Source organism: Podarcis muralis, chromosome 17 (genome assembly GCF_964188315.1).
Source record: "Podarcis muralis chromosome 17, rPodMur119.hap1.1, whole genome shotgun sequence".
Classification (NCBI taxonomy): Eukaryota; Metazoa; Chordata; class Lepidosauria; order Squamata; family Lacertidae; genus Podarcis; species Podarcis muralis.
Genome location: NC_135671.1, coordinates 36,310,912 through 36,327,582, shown reverse-complemented (window position 1 = coordinate 36,327,582; position 16,671 = coordinate 36,310,912). Strand labels below are relative to the sequence as shown.

At 45.8% G+C, this 16,671-nt stretch overlaps 1 protein-coding gene across 1 annotated transcript; it reads right to left on the bottom strand.

Annotated features, from left to right (window-relative positions):
• Positions 1-1,161: 1,161 nt before the first annotated feature.
• On the bottom strand, positions 1,162-16,660 carry GPKOW (G-patch domain and KOW motifs). Its single transcript, XM_028711639.2, has 11 exons — positions 16,317-16,660; positions 13,298-13,443; positions 12,207-12,346; positions 12,000-12,106; positions 10,270-10,480; positions 8,431-8,563; positions 8,078-8,213; positions 5,629-5,800; positions 5,013-5,082; positions 4,298-4,383; positions 1,162-2,363 (listed from the first exon to the last, which is right to left on the bottom strand). The coding sequence occupies exons 1-11, from the start codon at positions 16,643-16,645 to the stop codon at positions 2,232-2,234; spliced, it is 1,662 nt and encodes a 553-aa protein (XP_028567472.2). The 5' UTR covers positions 16,646-16,660; the 3' UTR covers positions 1,162-2,231.
• Positions 16,661-16,671: the final 11 nt, after the last annotated feature.

Sequence of the window (16,671 nt, the reverse complement as noted above, 5' to 3'; positions counted from 1 at the left end):
AGCTTAAGAGGCAAGAGAGGAGATGCATAGCCTCCCTTTCAGCACTGCTGCTCTGGCAGCGGGTACGTAGTCTGCTAGTAGCTGGTTGATTCCTAAAGTAGACACAGTATTTTAGAATCATAGGGTTGGAAGGTCCCACGAGGGTCATCTAGTCCAACCCCCTGCAGTGCCCAATGTGGGGCTCGAACCCACGACCCCGAGATTAAGCTTCTCATGCTGTACTTGACTTGATCTATCCCAGGACAATGTAATGAGGAGAAAGCCCCATTGCACTGTGCAATGGAGTGGATATGATCCCAGCTAGCTTCATGTAGAATTAAAGCTGGCAGAGGAAGGGGTGGGAAGGAATTGCGCCTGCAGGCGAGATATTTTCCCCCCCCAGACATGGCGTAGCACTGATGAAGGCTTTAAGGGCATTGTGGTGGCCCCGTTCTCTCTCAGCACCACACTGATTATCTAGTAAAGAGATGCCACAGATTAAAATCTCGTCTGGAAAAGCCCAAGAGGGCTAAAACCTACTGTCAAATTACAGGGTGCTATCAAGGCAATCACCTCCTGGCAAATAGAAGGGGAAGAAATGGAGGCAGTGAGAGATTTTACTTTCTTGGGCTCCATGATTACTGCAGATGGTGACAACAGTCACGAAATTAAAAGACGCCTGCTTCTTGGGAGAAAAGCAATGACAAACCTAGACAGCATCTTAAAAAGCAGAGACATCACCTTGCTAACAAAGGTCCGTATAGTTAAAGCTATGGTTTTCCCAGTTGTGATGTATGGAAGTGAGAGATGGACCATAAAGAAGGCTGATCGCCGAAGAATTGATGCTTTTGCTTTGGCCACCTCATGAGAAGGGAAGACTTCCTGGAAAAGACCCTGATGTTGGGAAGGATTGAGGATACAAGGAGAAGGGGACGACAGAGGACGAGATGGCTGGACAGTGTTCTCGAAGCTACCAACATGAGTTTGACCAAACTGTGGGAGGCAGTGGAAGACAGGAGTGCCTGGCGTGCTCTGGTCCAGTGGGTCACGAAGAGTCGGACACGACTAAACGATTAAACAACAACAACAACATCAAGGCAATCTGCCTAAGGAACCAAGGGTCACAATGGCAGAGAGACAGTTGCACCTGTCCTCAGAATCATACTACCAACCACACAAAGAGAAGGGAAAATATGAGGTTTATTTACACTTACAGCACAATTTAACTAAAAAGAAAGTAACTCAATTCATGGAAGTTGGTTTATTTGAAAGCTGGGTCCTCCCATGTTCATTTCCACAGCAGATGAAAGCAAGTTAGGAAGACATGTATTTTCCACATGCCACTTTTAGGTAACCACTTACACAACTCTTTAGAATGCACAGACACCCAGTTAAGATGACCAAGTTTGTGCAGGTCAGCATTCTGAAGCTATTGCTATAGAATGACTTTAAGATAAGTGTACTTCCTTCTTTTGGGCATACCCTGGTAAATGCCTCATCTCTTGTCCTCATGAAAGACCATAAGTTTAGTACAATGTATATTCTCTTCTGCCCATGAATTGCTTGAAGATATTTTCCCACAGACACTGTAAGCATAGGTCAATCAGCAACAATAGGCACCATTCTGGAAAACCCAGGACAGACACACATAATTTTAGATTCCATCCCTGAATGCTCAAAGCATTTTTAGATTAAGAGCAAGCTGTCTCACCTACAGACACACACAATACCAGTCTCCCTCCTATGTAGATCATACAAATTGCAGTAGTCCATCTCTAGAGCACAGCCTAGAGTTCAAAAAGAGATACCGAAAGGTATTACTGATTAAGGAGCCCCCGAGAATCCTGGATCTGTATCAGACAGATCTAGACTGCTTTGATCCTAATTGCTTGCTGCTCTAGAACAAGAGTTGACCTGCAACTTATTTGGCTGTGCTCTAGATTTCATTCTCTGTGGATGTTCTTGCCTTTGGCAATCTTTTGACACTCAGGTTCTAGAGTGCTGTCATTGGTTTAGATACAAGTCTGTGCACATTGCAAGCAGCCTCACACCTAGAGCTCACACATATATATATATTTAAAAAAAACACTCTAGAAAATTGTGGGGGTGATTTGAGCACCTGCCATGGAGGCAGTCTTGTTCATTGTCCTCTAATGTGCTCAACATTCCACTCCCCGCCCTGAAGAAACAAGGCTGCCCCTTCAGTCTAGGAGTTCCTCTGTCCTGCAGATGTTATGTATTCTGGAGGGAGCTCAGTCGTCCTCTGATCCACCAACATAGTGACAGACAGCATCATACTCTAGTGTCAAGACCTTCTCATCTTCCCGCTGCAGCTGCAACAGTGCGCGGCTCTGCGCCTTGTCTCGACGAAGAATGCGGCCCACCTAGGTGGAGAGAGAGCAGAGAGTAACGCGTTGCCTGAGACTGCAGAGGGTTTTGGTGTTTTTTAACAGATACAAGCATGCACTGCTCTCTCCATGCACACTGCATATCATCACACACCATGCGTCTATGTGTTCTTAGCTCCATTTTCCCTTCTGCCCTTGACTTTTCAAGTTAAGATTTCAACATTGGCATGACCTTTATCAGCAAACATTGCTTGCTGTTTGCAGTTCTGGTTATGGGAGTCACTTGGACAGTGATAGCTTAGCCACAGCAGTGAATGCCTTTGTATCTTCGCAACTGGATTGCTGCAGTGCAGGGCTGCTTTTAGACTTGGTTCAGAAGCAGCAACATGGCAGCAAGGTTGGAGAGAACAGTGGTTAACTGTGAACATGCAACACCAGGTGTACAGGAGCTGCACTGGCTGCCAATTAGCTACCAAGCCACATTCAAGGTGCCTATGTGGACATAAAGCCCTATGCACCAGGCCAGTCTTTGGAGAGCTTACAGACACGCTCTTACCAGGGTCACACCTGCTGACTGTGCAAGGTGTGGTAACGTGTGAGAAGGAATTTTCTATAGTGGCAACCCTGCCATTGCTGATTTGGCTGACACTAACCCTGATGGGCTGTAGGCATTTTGTAGGCACATTTTTATTTACACAGGGATTTGGTTAATTGACAAATATTGTCACTCTTACAGTGTTCAGATGCCAATTTGGTTTATCATTGCTGTCTGGTTTTTCATATTGTTTTATTTTATCATGTATCATATACTTGTATATTGCACCCCATTCTGGGATTGATTTTAATGAAAATATGACTATAAATTACCTCTTCTGATCACCCAGACCTTCCCAACTCAGTAATATTGGCCTGGCACATACCATCTGCTGTGTGTACTGCATTTTTAATCCAAGTTTATGAATTACTGTATTAGTTTTATTGAGGATTAGGTTTTCTTGTTTGGAACCACTCTGAATGTTTTGTTTTTAATATCAGAGCTTTATAAATATTTTAAAGGCATACTGACACAAATGTTAGCTATCTTATGGGATAATGTGTGGGGAAGGAAAGAAGAAAATTCACCCTCCCCTATTCCCTACCCTAGATTAAAAATGAACAAACCCTAAGCATTCAACTGTTCTCCAAGATGTCTGCAGATAAAATTCAAAATACTGCTATTGCTTTCCAACAATCACATCTAGCACCCACTTATGTAGCTTATTCATTATCTTTATTGCAATAACTGTGAGACATAAGCCCACATCATTTTAAATAAATAAATTTAAAGTATTGCTTGCCACTTTGAACCCATGGGATATAGAGTGAGAGGGGAATGATATTTTTACATGCGAGAGGTGGCTGCGGTAAGAGAGAAAAAAGCACACTACACATGCTCAGAGACACTGGGTTGTATTCAACCATCATACTTAGAGCAGATTCACTGAAATGGCTGGATCTGTTAGTCACGTCCATTGATTTCAGTGAGTCCACTCCAAGTAGGACTAACATTGGAACATTACTGTTAGGAATTTGTGGGCTGAGTCTTGACACTGAAGACCATTTGAGCAAAGCCTTAGCTTAAAAGCTACACCCACGAAGCTGAATCAGGAATGTAGGCTACATGTTTCTGAAGCCAGGACAACAAAGAAGCCCCACCCTCCACTCCCACCGGTGTCGTTCTCTGTCCAGTGTTTTCTTGAATCTCTCTCACTTCATTTGCATAATTTGCATGTGTGTGTGTTATTGCGCAGCTCATATTCCTATATAAAGAGAAGCTCAGAGACCTCCCAGCAACTCTCAGGGTTCTCTTGCACCCGGAAGAAGTGCTTCGCTGTTGCTCCTCTGCCATCAATACCAGCTTCATTTCACGAGAGGCCCAACCCATCTCATGGTAATTGCTCAGGCCCCACCCATCGTGATCTGTGACTCACCCGGCCAGCCTGTTCCCCCAGCACCACCATGACCAAGTCCGAATCACTTCGAGGGATAACGGTCTCCAGCATGGACTCGTGAATTCCTGTGGAAGGAGGAATCAGAGAGTTGGAAGGAAGGGACCACAGGGCCATCTAGTCCAACCCTTTGCAATGCAGGAGTCCTTTTGCCCAACGTGAGACTGGAACTTGTGCCTCTGAGATTAAGAGTCTCATGCTCTACCAACTGAGCTATCCCAGAGGCTACTACTTCAGCCATTAGAAGAGGTCAGATGAAGTAGCAACAATTTGGTGGGCCACTAGCCTGGTCATCTACAGTTTCTCCATCTAATTACAAGTCACATTCTAAGACCCTCCTGCTACCCTTGGCTGAAGCTAGGGCTTTGGCTGCCATAGAGAGAGATCTCTCGCTTTCCTATAGGAAGGCCCCTTTGCAGCAGGGTCCAACTGTATTTTCTACCCTTCCCCCTCCAAGTTGCAGATGACAAACTGGATCCACTTGGGAGGGGCTCCAAAAACAAACTGGGGTTCTAATGGTGAGGGGTGAAGCACCCAGCCTTTTAAGCACTCTGGTCCTTACTATTTACTGCTTAAGAATAGGAAAATGTTCTTCTACCTTAACTACGGTATACGAGGGCAGTTTAACTACACAAAGACAGCCTCAGGTTCCAAGGGAAGGCCAGGGATAGTCAGGAAGAGTCAGGAACACACTCACCATCCAGAACGCGGCCCTCTTCTGTTCGGCAGACACATGAGTCTGGCTTGAGGACATCTTCGATTACCATCTGGAGGGGAGGGGGGTAGGGTGGGGGGAGAAGCCAGCAGAGGATTTCATGCCATTTTGCCTCGTAAGATTAGAGCTCAGGTACAGGCTTGGTCTTGGGTGCGTGGGGAACTCTGATCAAAAGGGAGTTTAACCTCAATACAGTAGAAAGCATACACATTCTGAAGTGGCACAGGCATCTCTCAGGAGTGCATCACCACAGTTTTTAACGGGGGAGTTCCTTTAAGGCATGGTCTCCACCCTTCCTTGGTGAAGAGGGTTTGATACAATTGCTGCATTTTTATATAGGAGTTGTTTTCAAATAAGCAACTCTCCAAAAAAAACAGCCCCGTTGTAGCCCAACATTGGATGAAGGGTCCCCACCCCCTCAAGACAATTAACTTTGGAAATCCATCCTATGGCCCAAATGGCAGATGGCATGGGTGCAGACTTGGCACACATGCCCTGCTGCAGCACTGGCATCTGTTTCAAGGGACAGCTGGGGGGGGGCTGAGTGAGGCCTCCTATAAAACTGGCCCATGTTAAAAAGGGAACTTCCATGAAATACCTTGGTATTATAGTATTTGCCTCCCTTGAAGAGCTTATCCACAAAGCGGACTCGCAGGTCTCGCCGCAACCAGTGAGAAGATCTGGAAGAGGAATTGCTATTGCTGCTGCTGCTGCTGCTGCCACCGCCACTGCCACTGCCACCCTTATTCTGCTTCACAGCACGGTCATCTCTATGAGCAAAAGGCACAGAAGCAGTCAAGTATTAGGTGATGGACTATATGGAACTGGCGGAAATGACTGGCAGAATCCGAGACCAGGGAGAAGAGTCGGTGGATGAAGATTGGAAGAAATTTAAAGACTATTTGCAGAAATATTGCAAAATTAATGAATGTTAGAATGATGTTGGATTGAAGTTAAGTGGTTTTTAGCAGTAATGTCATAAAGGAATATGAAAAAATGGATTGTTAACAGGTGATAATCTAAAGCTACAATATATTAAGATTAAAGATCAGGATAAAACAAAGAGGGAAAGGATTTGCTGAACCAATAAATTGAACTGGAATACAAAAAAGGGAGGTGTGAGGAGGTCCGGGAAACAAGCAAATGAAAGATAAGATACGGAAAGATCGAATTGTTTTTAACTATTTTTATTTTGTATTTTCTCTTTTTTCTTTTTGTAATACTTTGAAAACTTTAATAAATACCTTTAAAAAAAAAACACCAGAAGCAGTCAAGTATTAATGCCACTCATGAGGGATCGCTGCTAAAACCAGGGGCAAGTAACCCGTGGCCCTCCAGATCAGTGGCTGCTGGCCACGATGGATATGTTCTGCCTCCATGCTCAGTATGTTTCTGAAGATCAGTCACTGAAAACTGCAGCTGGGGCGAGTGCTCTTGCGCTTAGGTCCTGCTTGCGCATTTCCTTAGGGGCACCTGGCTGGCCACTGTGAGAACAGGATGATACACTAGATGGGCCACCCGTCTGATCCTGCAGGGCTTTCCTTATATTCTAGAACACGCACCCCCAACCTTCAGCTCTCCAGATGTTTTGGACTACAATTCCCATCATTCCTGACCACTGGTCCTGTTAGCTAGAGATCATGGGAGTGTTAGGATTTTTATCTCACCAGCTGCTCAGCGAGCAGCACAATGGTTGTTTATATCATGTGAGTGTCTGAGAGCGTGAGGCAGGAAGTCTCAGCACAGTCTCAGTACTGTAAAAAGTTACTTTCGCTTCTGTGTGAAGTGTGCTCTTCTGTACTGCTGCTCAGAGAGAGCAGACAGGCTGGTGGATTCTCTATATATAGACTGATGAATAAAGTACAGTGGTGCCTCGCAAGACAAAAATAATCCGTTCCGCGAGTCTCTTCGTCCAGCGGTTTTTTCGTCTTGCGAAGCAACCCTATTAGCGGATTAGCGGCTATTAAAGGCTTAGCGGCTAAAAGGCTATTAGCGGCTTAGAAGAAGGGGGGGGGGGAAGCGGGAAAAATCGCAAGACTCGCAATACGTTTTCATCTTGCGAAGCAAGCCCATAGGGAAATTCATCTTGCGAAGCAACTAAAAAACGGAAAACCCTTTCGTCTAGCGGGTTTTTCGTCTTGCGAGGCATTCGTCTTGTGGGGCACCACTGTAGTTTATAGCTACTGATTATCTCTTTCTTCTGCAATGAGATGCCAGAAGGCATCTTCTGCAATGAGATGCCAGAAGACGAGTGTGCTCCTCTCAGGAGGGAGGGGTCGCTTATTACCGGTCTCTCTGGACGGAGGAAGATTTACAGCCAGAGGGTGACCACCGGAGAGACACCTCGGTGTCTTGGGAAGGTGGCGGCCTTCCCGGGCGTTTTTCCAACAGGGAGTTGTAGGCCAAAACATCTGTAGGGGCGCAGGTTGGGGGTGCCTGTTCTAGAAGCTGTTAGAACGATAGCTCCAATCACCTCTGACCACTCTGACCCACACAGATGAGTTTTGGAGTCCAACAATATCTGGAGAGCCCCAGGTTCCAGATCCATGGTTTAAACTGTACCAGGTTGTATTGAGATGAAAAGCTTTGTTATCAAGTAAAACACAGCCCGGGGGTTGGAATAAAGGAATAATTTCCTCTACCTAAAGAAGCTCACCAGGTGCTGGGTGAACTATCTCAGGATTTGTTCTTGGCTCCTGGGTTGGACAGAAGCAAACCACACACTCTGGTTCATACGTAACACTAAGTCAAGACTTGCAGTTTGTTTCTCCCCAAGTGCCAGCATGCAGCTTGTACACGGCTAAACCAACGTTTATTCTTACTGTGACTTAGCATGACTTGCAAACTAGTCCACTGTCAGCTTCAACGGATGTCTTTGAAGCAAAGTCAAAAGATGCACAGTGGTGCTGGCAGAGACTCCTCTTGGTGGCTAGAGACATTCTGTGGATAATCTAGCCTTGACTAAGCCGCCAGCAAAGAGGCTGCTAGTACAGTTGCTTCTCCAGAACTGGCAGCACAGATGCCCCACCCTATACTGATGCCCTTACCTCTCGGCCCCAGGTGGGTGCTTCCTCTTCCTCTCCTTCTCCTCCTTTTTGTCCTCTGAAGTTCTGTGATCTGATTCGCACTTGGTCCCATTCCTCTGTTCTGCCTCCTTCTCTTTGTGGGCCTTACTGAGGCGGCCTGCAGTGGGAGGGGCAAAAACAGCAAACTTGAGGGGATGCTCAGACTGAAATGGGGAGGGGCTGCATAAGCTGTCTGCTCATTTGCAACCCAAGCCCCCAAAGCAAGACACGGGCAAATGTCAGAAATCTGTACCGGAAACCCCAGAATAGATCACAAAGGAAGAACTGAAGGCAATATTAGGTGACCTCATTAGGGAAGGGGAGCCAAAACTTACTCAGGTCTTTAGCCAGTTTATCATATTCCTTCTGGGTCACAGGTCGGACTCCATGCTGGCTCACAGTTACTGTTTTCCCACCAATGGCCAATTTCACCATGACACGAGCATTATCTCCATCTACACCTTCAATCTATGGAAGAGCAAGAGGGAAGCAAAAGGTCATTCAGAAAACTACAATGCCCAGAATGCCTTGGGTGTAACAAAAATGCAGAATTTACAGGGTGGGTGCTAAAGTTGACTTCTACTTACATAACAGGTTTTCCCCTTCCGCTCCTCCCTCCCCTGCATGACCCTCAAAATCTGCTCTGGAGGATTGGCAGATCATCTGGAACAGATCTGGGGGGGCACACAAAGGGCTGTGGAGGTGGGTGGAGAGAAATAAAGGGGCAGTTGTGTCGTGCAAGTGGAAGTCCTTTCTGCTCATGCACAGATGGAGTTGGGTTCAACCCACAAATAGTACTCTCTTCCCAAAGTAGGAAAAAGACAGGCAAATATGGAAAACAGAGCAGTTTTGTTATGATCCTTGCTCATATAGCGGACCAAGCTCAGCTATCTATCTATCTATCTATCTATCTATCTATCTATCTATCTATCTATCTATCTATCTCTTTCCTCTGAGTAGCCTGTAGAGCAGGAACAAAGAATAGAACCTATACTGTATATGGACTTTCTGCAAAACTTACAAAGCAAACCTCAACTCAAAGACCCAAAATAGGCTGACCCCACCAAACTAGTACAAAGACTTTGAGGCAGCCGAGAAGTCCCCACCACAACCACCTACAAATAGGTACCAAGAAAGACATCCCAAGGAAGCAATTAAAACCTGGAAAACCAGCTGTATCAGCCCACAGCCCTGATGAAAAAGGTAGCAGGATCCAGTCAGTCTTATGTCACAGGTGCCCTGTGGGTGGGTCCATTCTCTGCCTTCTGATTCAATTATGATGCACATAGTTATTTTATTTATATTCCACCCTTCCTCCCAAAGCAGCACAGGGCGGCATACAACAAGCAAAAAAACAAACCCTATTTACAACATTTTAAAAACAATTACAACATAGAAGCAGACTAGGAAAGATCTCTACCTAAAAGTCTTGTTGGAAAAGAAATGTCTTCAGTAATTGGGAAAAAAAAAATTGCAGATAGTGCTTGGCTAATATTTAACAGGGGATAATTTTCTAAAGGATGGGTGCCACTGCACTAATAGCCCAATTCTTATATTGTGCAGAGTGGATAAGATTGACCAGGAATATAAAGAGACGCTCTTTCAAGTATCCTGGTCCTGAGCTGTATAAGCATTAAGTTGGGTGGAAAGAGTCAGGGTAGAGGCTATATGCCTTCCCTAGTGAATGTTTGGGGACGCGGGTGGCGCTGTGGGTTAAAGCCTCAGCGCTTAGGACTTGCCGATCAAAAGGTCGGCGGTTTGAATCCCCGCAGCGGGGTGCGCTCCCGTTGCTCGGTCCCAGCGCCTGCCAACCTAGCAGTTCGAAAGCACTCCCGGGTGCAAGTACATAAATAGGGACCGCTTACTAGCGGGAAGGTAAACGGCGTTCCGTGTGCTGCGCTGGCTCGCCAGATGCAGCTTGTCACGCTGGCCACGTGACCTGGAAGTGTCTGCGGACAGCGCTGGTCCCCGGCCTATAGAGTGAGATGGGCGCACAACCCTAGAGTCTGTCAAGACTGGCCCGTATGGGCAGGGGTACCTTTACCTTTTTAGTGAATGTTTATGCCTCTCTCGGGAGCCCCTCCTGCTTGCTCGAAGAATACTAAACCCCAGGTCAACACAGACCTGAGCACAAAGTGACAAATAGCAGGAGTTTGCAGAAAGAAACAGCTCACCTTCCCATACAGCTCCTTGTGAGGTCCAGCCTCAATGTAGACTGCGCCTCCTGGAACCAATCCCAATGGCTCATCCTTGCTCTTGGAAGGCTCCTCGCCAGGTTTGGGGGGTCGCCGGGGTGCTGAGGATTGTAAATCCTGGGCTGCTGAGCGGTCTGCTCCAAGACCCAGACCCTTGGGTCGAAGACGGTGCTCCGGAGGCTTCACGTCTCTTAATGTGAGCAAGAAGAGGAGCAGGATGGGATGAGAAAGAAACACATTGCTGACCCTGTCCAATTTGGGGCAGCATTTCTACCCGCAAGAAGACAACCCTGTACTGTTGCATAATGGACAGAAGTGGGCATGGAAGCAGTGGACTTGAATCTTGGCACAGCCACAACTCACCGGGGAAAGTTTCTGCCAAGCAAATTTGGGGTGTCTCAAAGGAGAGATTTCAGCATCCATGGGAAAAAAGGTTGAAATGCTACAGAGCTGCATCTACCAGTGAGGGCTAGGCATGCCAAGCCAGAGGCATTTACAAAGGGTTTACCACAGCCCATCACCCACTAAGCTAGGAAAACCATTTTTACTTTTGCATTCAGAACGCTGCCAATTCTACCAAGCGACTGGCTACAGGGGGGTGGAGAACCCATGACCCTCCCAGTCTTTAGGGACTCCCAACTCCCATCAGCCTCAACCAGCTTGGCCAATGGTCAAGGATAAATGGGAGCTGAGGTCCAACAACATCTGGAGGACCAAAGCTTCCCCATTCCTGGGGTACTCTCTCTCTCTAGCAACACTGCTCCAGCTCCACCTTTTCTTCCCTTCTGACTCCCTCTCTTCAACAACCTTCTTAGGACAGCAGCTAAAATCACTTCAGCTCTGCGTCACTTTAACCTGCAGAAGCCTTTTTCTAAACAAAAGTGCTTTATGATGTCTGTGACATGTGACAGGCCTCCCATAGGAACATGTTCCCTAACCTCAAGCCACTGCCAGGAACTTTTTTTGGTGCTCATAACTGGCTTGGAATATATTGGTAACTGACCTTGGACTGAGATAAGGCATGCTCCCTAATGTATCTGTATTTTCAGCTATAATCTTTTCGGCTACATCCTTGTTCAAGCTGTTGCTGGCCCACACCAGAGGCTTAATGCTAAAGATCATACTAAACCCCTAGTTCAATACAACCTGTCTGCAGAACTTTTATTAAAATACTACAAATGGGTTAAAAATTACTCCCCACCTGCTTAATTGTGGCCATTATAAAAGTAGCTTCAGCAAGGATTAATGCTGTGGAGCATTCCAGCAAAGTGAAGAGAGTTTCACAGCTGCAAAGCAGGCCACTCCAACACCCTGCTTTATGTCCTTGTGGAGTCCACCGTGTTCAGTTATCACTGTCCCAGCAGTGCAGCCAACACAAACATGCAGAAATAGGATGGAGTCCAAATCTAGAGTAGATTAAATTATTATCTGAACCTCAGCACATCCAATCCCCTTTCTCTCCCTTCCCATCAGTTATTTGTGAACTGCCAGAATCTGGACCATTAGCTCCTTGAGATTTTTCTGTTTTATTATTATTAATTAAATTTCTATACCACCCTTCATCCAAGGATCACAGGGCTGTTTACAATATAAAACACGAAAGTACATAACACAGTAACAAACAAAAACAAACAGAAAACAAAAAAAATGGGGGGGGGGAGGACTTAAGGGAGGGAGGGAACTCCCCAAATAGCTCAGCAAGGACTCACTGCTTGAAGGTGTTCCCAATGCCCTCGCCTGCTTTCCAGCCCATGCCCTTCAGCATGGCAAGACCATAGGCTTCTACTGGTACCTCTTCATAATCTGCCTCAGTTGACTAACAATGTGAGGGGAGGAAAAGAAAAAGAGGACAAGTATTAAACTCTCCTGAATAGGAGCTCAGAAGGTTGTCCACAGAGACCCACCACCACTATTACCGATTCTGGCCGGAGGCTGACATCCACTTTGTCTCCGTCTTCATAGCCATCAGGGACACGGTTCTGCATGAGGAGGGGAATGGAAAGTGTGGGGTCTATCTTGGTGCCACTCTCCCATTGCTCCCGTGACTTCCTAGATTCTGAATGCAAAGATATCAAGTTATTCTTATTTACTAATTTATATACTGCTCACATACCAAAATGGCTTCTAAACATTTTACAAGTAGAAAGCCCATTATGAAATATCCACACGTAATAAAAAATGTGCCACAAAACAATTCTAGGTAAAATACAACAAGCTGGTTTAAAAGCTTAGCAATTAGAGCAGTTAAAAGGATCAATTAAAACAGTTAGATCAACAGGTTCATGTTCAGGGGAATGATTGTCTAAACAGGTGTGTCTTCAAGAGCTAGCAGAATGACAAAACCAAACAGCCTTGCATATTTCAGCAGGGAGGGCATTCCACAACACTGGTGCCTCCAACAAAAAAGGAAAATGTCTGTGTTACCACAAACTGATAATCATCAAACCATGATAAACACAATTAGGTTCTATTTCATGATTTAATGTCCTTACTGGGCATGGAGAAACAATTAGCTGAAGCATAAGCAACATACTGCAGAACTAAGGCAAGAAACCTCAGAGTCAAGCAGTCCTTCCTAAGCAGGCTGTGGGGTGGGAGAGGACAAAGGTCCAGCATATAGTACAGCTGTTTGCAAAAACCAAAAGATCTGGATATTTGTACCACATTCTTCATTTTTAAAGAGTGTCAACAGTCACTTAAGGTGGAGTAAGCAAGCCTGATAGTGATAAACAATCCTGACCTCAGCTTCACAGCCTTGGGAGTGCCTCCTGAACTTTGATGTTGCAATAGTGACCAGAAACGCTTTTTGTCAACTCCACTGACAAGAACCATTTTCTACCAATTCAGAGTCACTTATGCCTCCACAGCCTCAGAGTTAGGTGACTAGTCTGTCTGGTTACTGTGACGGCCAATGGGGTAAAAAAATCCAACCTGATGTTTTCTGCTCCAGTTCTCAAGGATGGGAGAAGGCTGCAATTCTAAAGAAGGTGGAGTACGGAGTGCTCACCTTCAATGAGCTCCCTGACTGCTTGGGCCTCTACGCAGCTGTTCCCATCCGGTTCCTGGGGTGGTGCAGGGTCCTCTGGCTTCTTCCATTTGTTCTTCTGGATCAGGGGAATGACAAGCTCTTTCGGTTGTGGGGCTGGCCGAACACTGCAGAGGAGCATACACCAATTAAGACCACAACAGGGTTTGTCTACTCACAGAGGGATAGCAAAGTACAATGGGGTGAAATTCTGACAAGCTTCGTTCCATCACCCAACTGGTGCCCTCATACTAGGTGGGAGAAACAGAAACTGCTTTGAACAAAACATATTTTTGTTCTACTGATTTGTAGTTTCCCTCAGGGTGGGGAGCAGGATACGGGCCAACCCACTGCAGGACACTTTGACAGGTCAGCAGGGGTCACCTGTCAATCACCTGGCATTATATGATTTAGAGTGCACTTCTGATTCTTTCTTTTGAAACTGTTTGCAACAGTGGCTCTACCTGTCCTATGCTATCAGACGACTGACAGATGAGCATGGCTTGGTCAAAACAACCTTTCAGGGCAAACAGGGAGGTGTGATGGGCTTAATAAGGCCCACCAGCCAGAGGTTCCCCCACCACTGACCCGACACATTCAGGTAATTTGTTGTGTTACACACACACACACACACACACAGCAATTTTGGACCACAACAACAACTGCAAAAAGGCACAAACTTTTTCAAATGCCTTCACATGCACTGCAGAGGAACTTAAGGGGTGGGGGAATAAAGGTTACTGACCCTGCAAATGACTGACAAAAACAGTAATACAGGTAAGAAATGCATCCACTGTCACTTGCTGATATAACCAGGAACTAACACTACATTGTTGAAAAACTAATGGTCATCCTTTGCTAAGGAATACTTATGTCTTACAACAAAAAATACTGTATACCTTTCACTTGCATCACAACCCCATGTCACACTTCCCTCTCCCCTCCACTGCCAAGGTGAAGAATTTAAGTTCATTAGGAGAACCCATCTCTGTATTTGTATTTTTTTTTTAAATAAATTTTTATTAGTTTTTCATGAGTAAAAAGGAAACAAAGCAAAAACATAAACAAACACAAAATCGACTTCCCCGTACCACCCCTTTTCTGCATTCTTGTTTCAAGATTTTTCAGCAACCCTTTCGTAATAAACTTATTTATATTTCATAAATTTAACTTCCATAAGTTATTAATACAACTGTAGTTCTTTATCTCTTATTACCCTGATCCCCTAATTTTCCAAATTACAACAGTTTTTAAGATAAACTTTGAATTTGTTCCAATCTTCATCCACCGCCTCTTTCCCCCGGTCTCGAATTCTGCCAGTCATCTCTGCCAGTCCCATATAATCAATCACCTTCGCCTGCCATTCTTCCAACGTGGGTAAATCTTGCGTCTTCCAATACTTTGCTAGAAGAATTCTTGCTGCTGTTGTGGCATACATAAAAAATGTCCTATCCTTCTTTGGCACCATTTGGCCCACCATACCCAAGAGAAAGGCTTCTGGTTTTTTGATAAAGGTTCTCTTCAGAACTTTTTTAATTTCATTATAGATCATTTCCCAGAAAGCCTTAATCTTCGGGCAGGTCCACCAAAGGTGATAGAAGGTTCCCTCCGTTTCATTACATTTCCAACACTTGTTATTGGGCAGATGATAGATCTTTGCTAACTTAGCCAGAGTCATGTACCACCTGTAGATCATTTTCATAATGTTTTCTCTTAAGGCATTACATGCCGTGAATTTAATACCAGTGGTCCATAACTGCTCCCAGTCAGCAAGCTCAATGTCATGCCCCATATCCTGTGCCCATTTAATCATACTAGATTTCACCATTTCATCTTGGGTATTCCATTTCAACAGCAAGTTGTACATTCTTGACAAATTTTTAGTATTGGGTTCTAACAGTTCTGTTTCTAGTTTTGACTTCTCCACTTGGAAGCCTTTCTTTCTGTCCTGTTTGAATACTTCATTTATCTGTCGATAATGTAGCCAATCTCTCACCTTAAACTTCAAATTCTCGAAACTCTGCAATTTTACTTTTTCACCATCTTGTTCTATAATTTCAAAATATTTAGGCCAATTAGAACCCATATTCAGTTTTTTCACCTCTTTTGCTTCCATTGGTGACAGCCACCTAGGGGTTCTACTTTCAAACAAATCTTTATACCTTATCCAAACATTATACAAAGCTTTCCTCACCATATGGTTCTTAAAACCTTTGTGCACTTTTACCTTGTCATACCATATATATGCATGCCAACCAAATCTGTTATCAAATCCTTCAAGATCCAAAATGTCTGTATTCTCGAGGAGCAGCCAGTCTTTCAACCAGCAAAACGCTGCTGATTCATAGTAAAGTCTTAAGTCCGGCAGGGCAAAACCCCCTCTATCTTTTGCATCTGTTAATGTCTTAAATTTTATTCTTGGCTGTATTTGTATTCCGGTGGAAAGTCCAGATCACACATTGGGATGCAAGTGTTTTGTGCAGCGGCTGCAACAGACTGGCAACCTGTGGCTCTCCAGATGTCCGTGGGCTTCCTGTCGGCCTCAGCCATCATGGCCAAGGATCAGGGATGGTTAAGTAACATGGACAAGGAAGAGACAGGCAGAATTCCCACCCCGATCCAGGCTGGGAGTTGTTGCTTTTTGTTTCCCAGTGTATTATCAATAAAAAAATCGGTGTGCTGCAAGCAAAGTTTTCATCTGAAAGTGTAACCCGGGGGGGGGGGCTGAGAACTAACACTCTAAAAAATACTAATAACCCAAAGCCCTGTGACATCCCCTCTGGCATCTCGGAGAGAAGGCGAAGGCAGAGCCTGGCACGCTAGCTTTCTGCATGCGGGGATATCTCCCCCTCCCCGTCTCTCTCTCTCCTCAGCCACGCCAGAAGCGGCACCACCGAGCCCGCCAGGGACAGGCTCGGCCTGGCAAGGCGCAGCCCAAACCAGCCCCTCAAGCGAGCGACTGAGGCGCCGCGCAGACGACCCCCGCCGCCCACTCAACTACCTTTGCAACTCGCGCCCCTCAATGGCGGAGAGGAAATCGGGCTCCTGCTTCGCTTCGCCGCCGCCATCTTGCCCCGTCACGAAAAGAAACCGCCTCCGCCCGGTTGTCCGCGTGAAGCCGAACGACACCGGGGCAGCTTGCGCTCCCGCTGGCTTCTCGGCCCCGTCCGCCATTTTCCCTTCGCTTCCTCGTCGCTCCTTCCCTCCCTCGCGTGCCTTTGGCGTCACTTGCGTCGCCCGCTGGGCATCATGGGAGACGGAGTTCCTGGGCCCCTCCCGTCTCCGTGGGAGAGCAAGCGGGCAGGGGAAAAAAATAACTATAACTCCCATGGTGCAGCGCGGCAGAGGGCTTCTCG

Bases quoted from the DNA above. Each gene is read 5' to 3' on its own strand.
- GPKOW (XM_028711639.2), bottom strand. From the start codon at position 16,645: ATGGGAGTTATAGTTATTTTTTTCCCCTGCCCGCTTGCTCTCCCACGG. The intron at 10,481-11,999 runs GTGAGTCCTTGC...GCTCACATTAAG, and splicing joins ATTGGGAACACCTTCAAGCA to AGACGTGAAGCCTCCGGAGC. The intron at 8,214-8,430 runs GTAAGTTTTGGC...CTCCCACTGCAG, and splicing joins TAAACTGGCTAAAGACCTGA to GCCGCCTCAGTAAGGCCCAC.